The 10,044-nt window shown below is 32.2% G+C and overlaps 1 protein-coding gene across 1 annotated transcript; it reads right to left on the reverse strand.

Annotated features, from left to right (window-relative positions):
• Positions 1-613: 613 nt before the first annotated feature.
• On the reverse strand, positions 614-8,015 carry LOC130713999 (beta-galactosidase 6-like). Its single transcript, XM_057563856.1, has 18 exons — positions 7,679-8,015; positions 6,419-6,517; positions 6,185-6,297; positions 5,852-5,918; positions 5,511-5,603; positions 5,267-5,410; positions 4,154-4,248; positions 3,735-3,840; positions 3,533-3,617; positions 3,329-3,447; positions 3,076-3,240; positions 2,636-2,817; positions 2,406-2,497; positions 2,194-2,303; positions 1,840-1,947; positions 1,654-1,761; positions 1,318-1,463; positions 614-974 (listed from the first exon to the last, which is right to left on the reverse strand). Exons 1-18 carry the CDS (start codon positions 7,832-7,834, stop codon positions 815-817), a joined length of 2,148 nt encoding a protein of 715 aa, XP_057419839.1. The 5' UTR covers positions 7,835-8,015; the 3' UTR covers positions 614-814.
• Between the last annotated feature and the right edge of the window lie 2,029 nt (positions 8,016-10,044).

Genomic DNA, 10,044 nt, shown 5'->3' on the forward strand with positions numbered 1-10,044 from the left:
CTGAAGTCCTAAGACGGTGCCCCGCTTTTCAGTCTCAAATCTCCCCTCAATCAAGATATTTTATGCAGAGGGGTCATGACAGTATGTGCATTATTAATTTATCATGGATCCAACATATCTCTGTTCTTCAACAACCTGACCAATGTTTTGGCAACTAACACTGCCCCCACGTTCCTCTATTAAAATAACACTTTTTTAATTCATGTTTATGCAAACTTCCAAGATATCACAAACCATACTATAAGTGCTATGCATCTACATCAACGTGCTTTTGTTGAGTCTTAAATGCATCCCAATTAAATTAATTACTTTTGAGTAAAATTCCTTTAGATTGAAAATTCCAACTCCCAATCCTATTCAGAAGATTGATCACGTGAGCAGATCCAAAGATTGTCTGGTTTACAAAGCATCAATTCGAATGTGAATGTCAATAAACAATTATCCTAAAAGTTAAGGTGTTAATTAAAAAACACATGAATAATTTTATGTTATATTTATAATACGGCCCTCATACAAGAGATCACTTAGTTTTAAACCGTGAATAATGCACTGACTCATCTATTATGTACTTAAATTCATGTTTTTCATTAGAATAAACGGGGCAACAAGAATCGAACCATATACCATTAACTCAGATGCCATATCAAGAACATTGTATTTCTAACACTGCAGATATTTTTTCAAGAAATATTTTTGTAATAATCAAATTTGTATCATGTGTACAAGCTAGAAATGTTTCAATTTTCTAGCCCTGTAAGGAAACAGGTTCTGTATGTGTGTGATTACATGTATATTTTCTTTATAATTAACAATACTAAGCAGAGGAAGGGAATGATAATTTAGAAGAGTTTTCATGTAAATCTGTGACTGAAACAGTGTTCACTGAGATATGAAGAGGGTTCCCACCACCTTCCTCCACCAAAACCAAAGTGTTGTTTCCTTTGTCTTTAAGGAAAGACCGAGGCACATGATATCTGCAGAACCATAACACATAGCATTAATTAGTATCTCAACACCGTGATTCTAGTTAGACCCTCTTTCTCATCTGTTTTCTTCCTTTTCCTCCCTTTTTTTATCTCTACAATATGAGCTAGAATATATTTCGGTCGCGAAATTCAATCGACATACACTTTTTCTAGCAGTGTTTTAGAAATGCATTCTGGATTTGAATTTCCAGCAGGTGTTTTTGCTGTAACTATGCACATTATCGGCCGTTTTAGACTGTCAGAAACCTCACATGTCGATTGAATGTCGGCAGTGTGATTACGGGGGTTTATAATAACAAAAAATGTAATGGTTTGTAGTCGATTAACTTACAGTGATTGTGAAGGTTTGCCTTTGGAATCATGAAACAAAATCCAATAGCGACCAATGCTTTGTCCATTTACCCAAGCCTCGCCTTTTCCCATTGAGCTAAGGTCCAATGCAACAGGATCAACCCCCTCAGGTGTGTCAAATGTAGTCTACCAATTCAAAAGTTCATCATCAAAGTCATACTTATATTACAAGCATGTAACTAAAAAGTTAACAATTTCTTTGCTATCTTCTTTTAATTACTTAAACTCTTATGCTAATTATTTATTATTGTACTTCAGAAAATGTAAAATAGTGCAATCAGGACCACAGTCATAACATACTGCATCATTTTTTTACCTTGTACCAAATGAGAGTCTGATCCATAATATTCCCCAGTTGAGTCCATTCAACATCACTGCTATTTTGTCCATTATATGCTTCTAGTTGCTCCCCTAGTAATCCAACCTATATCATGAATGAATTTTTTTTTGGCACACTTGCACCAGTGACTTGTATAATAAAATGTAAAACTTAAGAGAAAACCTGATATCCCCATGTAGACTTGGTCAAATGAAGAGACTCCTTCTCACTGCACTGAAGTCCCACACTGATTAAACCAGCAAATCTCCTTTCAAGATATGCCCCTGAATCCTTTTAGTAAACACAATCTTAGACAATAGTTAGACTTATATATTACAATGACAAAGGAAAATATGTATTATCATGAACTCTTTCAAAATGAATTTGGATTCCCTAGTCAAGAAAATCTCACATTCACGCTGTCAAACATTTTAAGTCATCTGAATTCTGAACTTCATCGGACGATTCATAAAATGTTTGAATGCGTGAATGCGGGTTCCCCTAATTGCAGGGAATTCAAACCCCTTCAAAACATACCGCAAGTCCAACCATGACGCTGAGTATAGAAAGGTTGTTTGCCCCTTCATTTAGTGTAACCGGGAACTCTAAGGTGAAATTCTTTACATCATGATTTCCATGTACAGCTCCTAGATTTAATTAGAATAAATCAATAAATTAATCACTTAGGCGAACTTCTTTTGCAATTTTCATACTTTGGATTGTGTGTGTCAGTGTGTGCATTTATGTACCTATGTATGTGTTGTTCACAAAAGCATGGGCAACATGAGCAGCAGAGCGAACATTAAGTGTTGGCTCACTGCAAGATAGATTATATTCAAACCTGTTCATAAAAGTAATCACTTCAGTTATGAGTTCAAAGTTTATGAATAATGTGATGTTCAATGAAATAGATACTAAGGAATGACTTGAACATTTGACAGATATTTTTTTTTTCCAGAAGTGAAACTATGAAACTAACCTGAGAGTATACCAAAGGTAATCTGATTTGTCTTTTGTTGTGTTCATTTGCTCGAGTAATGAATTTGATTTTAGTGAGGTGTCATCAAAGTTTGGAATCACATCTTGGAATTGCTCCCAATCATCCACTGAGCTGAAGTTTTGTCTAGGACTTATGATCCTTCTGTTGCTTGTTGTAGTAACCTATATGCACAAGTATAATTAAAAAGACGAAGAATCCGTTTGAAAAAAGCTTATTTGAGCTTATCTTACAGCAAAAGCACATGCACAAGTGTTTCAGCAAGCTTATGACCTGTCTACAAGCTATTTTGGGTTTATTTTCATAAGCTGTTTATGAATAAGCACTTAATTAAACTGTCTACTTAAACGCACTCTAAATGAAACCAAAAAATCACCATATTAGGCCTATACATTCTAGATAATGATGAAGTTATAACTTACATTTGCAGTGTTGAAAATCACATTCTGGCAATCTGGTAAGATACTTATGGACTTGGGGAGCAATTCATATGATTTGTTCCGGAACTGGACAGAAACATTGTTTCCTCCATCATAGTTTATAAGGAAAGCAACACATTCTCCTTTTTCTTCTTCAAAAACACAAGCCTGATCAAAATGAAACGAAAACCTATGAATATTAATGAAAATGTAAATCACCTCTTGGAGAAAGAAAATGTGAGAGCAATTAAATCACCTCTTGGAGACGACCTAAAGAGAAGTTACTCTGCACTCCTTGCAATATAGTTGTGGAGTTAGACTTGATTGCAGCATGCAATTCCTTGAGATGTCCCCATTTTGGTTGCCTGAACAAACCTAATAAGGAAAATTTGCAAAATTAATTGAACTTCAAGTTTAGGAATTCAGGTAAGAAACTGATTAATGTTGTGCACTTAATTACCATATTCATCAAGTGGGGCTTGATCATAATATCCTGTTATACAATAAGCTGAGGCTGTTCTCCCAAAGTTGGTTCCACCATGATACTATTTCATTTTGCAAACAATGTTAATTAGATGTCTATAGTGTAATAGCTATAACTTGATTGCTATACATGATTATCTGGTATACAAATATAACAAAGCATAATTAAGTGACAATACCATATAATAGTTGACATAGCTTCCATTTTTTGCAATAAAAAGAGTGACATGAAGTGCAATGTCTTCAGCAGACCTTATATATGGGAGTCCACCATACACTTGATAGCTTCAAGCAAAAAAGAAAGAAAACCAAAGAGTTAATTCTGTTGAAAGTTGAAACATGGTACCAACACATCAATATATCAATAAAAAATGCTAGTTGCATAATGCTTAGCTTAAAATCTTTCAGGATTGAAAGTATGTGTTAGAAGTATAGTGTAATTGTAGAAAGGGGTGAGATCAACTACAAGTAGATGGTAAAAATTATGTAAGTGTAAATGATCTATATATATATTTTTTTGTTGAGGTCTATTATTATTTGTATTATAAACCAAAATTTGATTCACTTACAATTGAATGTTGAGATTTGAGGAACTTACAAAGACGTCCAGTTCTCCGTCCACAGCCTAGGCTTATTGGGGGAGTTTGGTCCGGTAAAAGTTTTTCCACAGTACATGCCATTGCATGTATTGATCTAAATGAAAGAAAAGCAGATCTAAATGAATAAAAAAACATATCATAAAAAATGGTACAAAGAAACTAATGTGAACTTCTATGGTTTAGTTATGTTAGGGTTTGATCTAGTGGAAGCGTGTTAGGTTCGTAAGACTTGAGAGTGTGTATAGAGGAATACTCCACAAGAAGATCCCTAGCTCAACTTCTTGCGAAAAACATCCTCATGGAAAGAAGGTTTATCCATGTCGCTCTAACATCTCGGTTGTTGAAGTTTTCTCTCCACCGTTTAGATTGTATAAAAAGTAAAAACACGTTATATTTTTAGTCTCTATTTATTTTTACTCTGTTTACTTCAATTCATACTCAAATGATAGCCAAGTGGTAACGGTCGATGGACATGTAGGTGCAGGTGTAGGGATGATAAAGCCCTCTCTCCACCTTGTTGGTGAATTAATTTAATTTAGTACAATAATTTTTAAGCTGATTTAATTTACTATCTTAACTTTTTTAATTATTACAATTAAGCCCGCAATCACTAATATTTTAGTTAAAACTTTCAAATTTTATTTTTTAAGAAAAATGTTCATAAATTGAGTTGATTTAAAAAAAATCATAATAGACGTTCTTCTCACAAAACTCACTAATTAACATAATAATTTTTAACCGAAAAATGAACAAAAAAAAACCAAATTCCCTCTCTTTAAACCATCATCTCGTATCCTATAAATTCCTTTAATTTTTATAAAAATAATCACTAATTTTTATTTTAAATTTTTAAAATTGCATCGTATATCCAATGCATCACAAACTCTAAAATACTTGAAAAGTAAAATGCTTATGCGATGAAAATTGAGAAAATGACTATATTTGTTTTTTTTTGAAAGATATATTTGTTTAATTTTAAAAAGAGGGGACTTGATTACCAAAAAACTAGGGGAGTATAAATGCTGTTAAACCTAATTTTTTTTTTTGTCGATAACCTAATTTCTTTTCAACTTTACAAACAAGTGAGTTGGGTTGGGCTAAATAAAACTGACCACAGGATCAGGAGCATCATCTTCCTTGCACATAACCCATGGTACGCCAGTCTGAAGGCCCACAGCCATTTTTGCAGCCCATTGAACATATTGTTTTCCTGCTATGCCAAATGCCTTTTGGACATTTTGATATTCATTCTCAATCTGTATATAAAATTCAATACATATATAATTTGCAATCAACAATGGGAAATTTTCAATTAAATTAAACTAAGTGATTGGATGAATTAATAATTATATATACCTGTGACAATATGATTGGGCCTCCTTGTGAAGCATATAAACCCTCTGCTTTCATCATGTTCACAATTTTTGTTGTAAAATTTTGCATGTAGAACTATACATTGGAATACATCCATGAAATTAAAAGGGGGTGAAAAATATAAATTGACCCTTGTACTAGACCGCATAACAATATCAACCGCATTCATACACTCACTATAGTAGCAGTTAAAAATTGCAAAAATAGAGTGTATGAAAATGGTTGTTATTGTTACGTGTTTGTTTAACTTTTTGAATGTAAATAAGTATCATTGATAGAAGTATGGTAGTACCTAGCTAGCTAGCTTGGTCAAATTATATTACCTTGAAAGGTTCATTGTCTGATCTGTAGACAATCCCAGGGACATCATGTAACCAAAATGGGAATCCCCTACAAGCTCAATAACAATATCAGTTAGTTAGACTTAGAGGTGCCAATTTTGGCTTATTAGCCGGAAAAACATGCATTACTTTTAATTTTTTCCAAGTTCGTGATATACTAAGTTGATGTTGATTGATGGCTATCATTAATAATGTGTTGGTCTATTTGCAAACAAGTTTGAATGTTGTGAGAATTGTGTGAAAGCAACATTATTCTTTTACATGTGTGTATTATTACTCATAAAATAATTCTAATTAAGAAGTAAAAATACCCACCCGTATGTCCATTCAGCCTCGATGAAAGGTCCAATTCTGAGGCAGACATAGAGTCCTTGAGCTTGAATTTCCCTTATGAATCTCACCAAGTCATATCTTCCACTGAAATCATACTGCAATTGCATTGCATGTATTTACACCATATAGTTAACTAATTAACTACTTCAAACCAAATATGTATAATTTTATAATTTTCATGTATGTATTATGCATATGAGGAATAAATTAAAATACCTGTCCAGGTTGCAGGGGTTCATGAAGATTCCAAAACACATAAGTCTGAATAACGTCCAATCCTCCTTGTTTTGCTTTCGCTATCAAACCTGGCCACATCTGCAACAACGTAACGTCTTAATATATTTGTTAAAATTCCTCTGTCTTTTTCTTTCTTTCATCCATATTTTCCTTTCAAGCAATCCAAATTCATGTGTATTCGTGAAGTCTACTCGATCATCACACGGTTCCTTTGTTTTATTAACAACCAAATTAAGGATGCTTAATGTAACTAACTATATCAAATTAGGGATATATAAAAGTTAAATTTGACTAGCCAAATTAACCCAAAAGTTTTTCATTTGCACTATATCCGACCGCCGATAGCCATAAGATTAATTTATTCGAGGCTAAGAGATTACATTTAGAGGATAGACATCTCCAACAAATCACTCTCCACCGAAGGATCGATTCTTAGATTAGATGCTTAAGGAGTTCAGTTATCTATCAGCTGTACTAGACATTACTGGTTAACCCAAAGTTTTGAGGAATAACTTCCTCTAACATATATTCATTCATTCATACCCGTGATTCAATAGTGGTGGAATTACAACTGTAAAATGATTTTGCTGTTCTGTAGTTTCCAAGGGATATTGCATGTTCAAAGTACAGGACAGGTTGGTTAGTTGAAAAAGGGGACTTTTTAATCAAATGGTACTAGACCACCTGGTATTGGTAATTAATTATCTTGAAGTTCAAAATTTGGAAATGATAAATTGAATATTAATTTAAATGAAAATACAATTTAATCCTAATTCATTACCTTTACCTACCTCTTGGAAATAAAGAAAGTATGAGCTAGTTTCAGAACTGGATAAGAAAGTGTGTTCTAACTACAACTGCTAATTATATTGATGACATCAACTACTCAATTAGTTAATATGAATTGTGCAGACACAACTATCCAAAAATGCGGCTTCATCATAAAGTTGTTATCAGAAATCAAAGTTTTCACGAAAGATGTATGTACTTATAGATGAAGACATTCAGTTCATCCCCAAAAGATACCCAAAATGCAGAAAGTGTTTAAAAAGTACCTATTGATCATGTCATTGTTGAGATATCTTGTGTTCTCATGAATGTATGAGAAAGTGTATTGAATCAGTGACTATAGAGACATGAATGAAGTACAGCTAGCTAGCAGTCTAACACAATTTTTTATCCAATGTGAAGCAAGCAAAGAGCATGATCAGAGTTGATGATCAGAGTTGAATTAATTACCTGAGGAGTGCTGCGAGGATAATGAATTGAACCAGAGAAGAGAAGTTTTCTTTGTCCATCAATGATGAGTGATCTTCCATCATATGTCACCTCTGCAGCTTCAATTACTTTTAACAACACCACCAGTAGCACTAGCAGAACCACCCATTTTCCCATCTTCTTCAGTAGTACTAATTAACTAACTCTGCCACTTCTTTTTGCCTATATTTATAATTATCTATCTTCCTCTCTCACCCTCTCAAGAAGTATATATAAAAATTACAACACATTGCGTGGCAGAAAATAAAACCATATAAAGAAAAGGAAGAAATAAAGGCAAAACAGTGCTTGTAAATTAGAGGGAGAAAGAAACTATATATAGAGACACATGTGAGAGTCACAATTGAAGTGGGTGACTGACCAGCATATATTGTTAAGGTGAAGGTGGGGCTGGTACAAGATTTTTCTTTTCTTTTTCAATGTTCCAACTAGCTAATTGCAGAGTCTGGTTCAATTTTGTGATCACCAATCCTTCAAAAAATGGGAATTTCTATTTCTAGCATCAAATTTTTGTAATAAATGTTGTGTTTTTAAATAATAATGATTTTTTATCATATTTTTCCAATGTTAACTACGGTATATCTCACAATCAATAGCTGAGAATTTATTTCTTCGTGTGACTGTGCAGGAAAGGTTGAAGCACTACATCAACTCATTTGATTTTTTATTATCATCATTTGAACAAAATAATTTTTATTTATTTTATAAATTACTTCTATTCTTACATTGCTATACTAAGGCAAAAACTAGAATAGTTGTTTTTCCAGTACGTTTGATCACTATCCCCTAGTAGGATACTGCTTTACACTATGCTTTGCTTCTCTGGGTTTGGAGTGTTGGCCAGACACATGGCCTTATGTCAAGCAATCACTTATCCTAAAAGCTTAAGTTGTTGGGTACGTAAAAGTCATTTTAATGGTTTTATATTATATTCTAACACCTTATAAGTTTTAACCCTCTATTAGACACGTAAATATGGAACAAGCATTATCAATATCAATATTTAGTACCTATTTATTCTTTACCCAAGAAATAACAAAAAGTTTGGCAAACCACATTACAGTATTTTGACATCTCATTTTTTTTTGTGATTTTTTAACTTCATAAATTGAAAAGTTAATTTTATTTTCACTACTTTCCAATTTGTGAAACCGCACAAAATTAAAATGCCTAAAGTAGTAGACATTGTTGAGTGGTCTGTCAATCACCACTGAAAAATAAATGTATGTTTGTCACATATCTGAACATAGAAATATATACCGTTAAATTCGCATTAAGTTCAACAGAAAAGTAAGTCGACTCATTTTTTAATAAATGGATAAGTGTTAGTAAGTTGTAAGTTGTAAGTGTAACACATTATTTCAGTCTTTTCTTGGTTACGCACATGATTTCAGTCTAGCACACTTATTGTGATTAATTTATATATTTAGGTGCTTAGTTCCCGTCACCTAACCAAAAGGTTTTTAAGCAAATTGGAGTATTGGACCATTTCAAAAAAAAAAAAAAATTGGAGTATTGGACAATTGATGGAGTGCCAATCACGATATTCGGATGTAAATCCACGTTTTCTTGCAGATTCTGAGATGAAGAAATCACTTCCTCAATTGATGGAGTACTAAATTGGTAAAGATAATTTTCTATGTAATAATTGTAAGATAGAGGTCAAATTAAAGTTATACTAGATATTATTCCCGTGCGTTGTACGAGTTTATTTATAATATTTTTTAATATTATATGGAAACTACTACAGAGTAATTATATAAATAATAAATATTTAAATATTTAAATATTTCTTCAATATAAATATAATAGAAAAAATTATTGTGTTTAGACTTTAGACATCTACATAGAGAGTATTATAGTTTTTTTATGCATTAAATTGCTTGTATTATAGTTCTCTTTAAGTAAATAATTATATTACTGAAATTTAATAAATTTTTGGGTTAATGATCAAATTAGTCCCTGAGTTTGATTTTAATCCCTCTAAGGAAAAATTACGTTTAGTGACATTCATTCTTACAATCACTGGCAGTTTTTTACTGCCACTACGCGTCATTTAGACATTTATCATCAGAAGAACTAAAATCAAACTCGCTTACAAACTCAGCGATTAATTTGACAATTACCCTAAAGAAATTTGAAAAGGAAAATATTATTAATGACATATGAAAACTTGAGAAAATGTTTTTACTACTATATAATAGACCAAAACACATTTGAAAGTATTTTTTCAAATAATACACACATGCAATATATTTAATAGTAAATATTTTATAGAGACTTATTTAATTTTTAAACGATTTTTCTAGAGTGTTCATTAATAAATT

The sequence above is a fragment of the Lotus japonicus genome, chromosome 1, assembly GCF_012489685.1.
Source record: "Lotus japonicus ecotype B-129 chromosome 1, LjGifu_v1.2".
NCBI lineage: Eukaryota > Viridiplantae > Streptophyta > Magnoliopsida > Fabales > Fabaceae > Lotus > Lotus japonicus.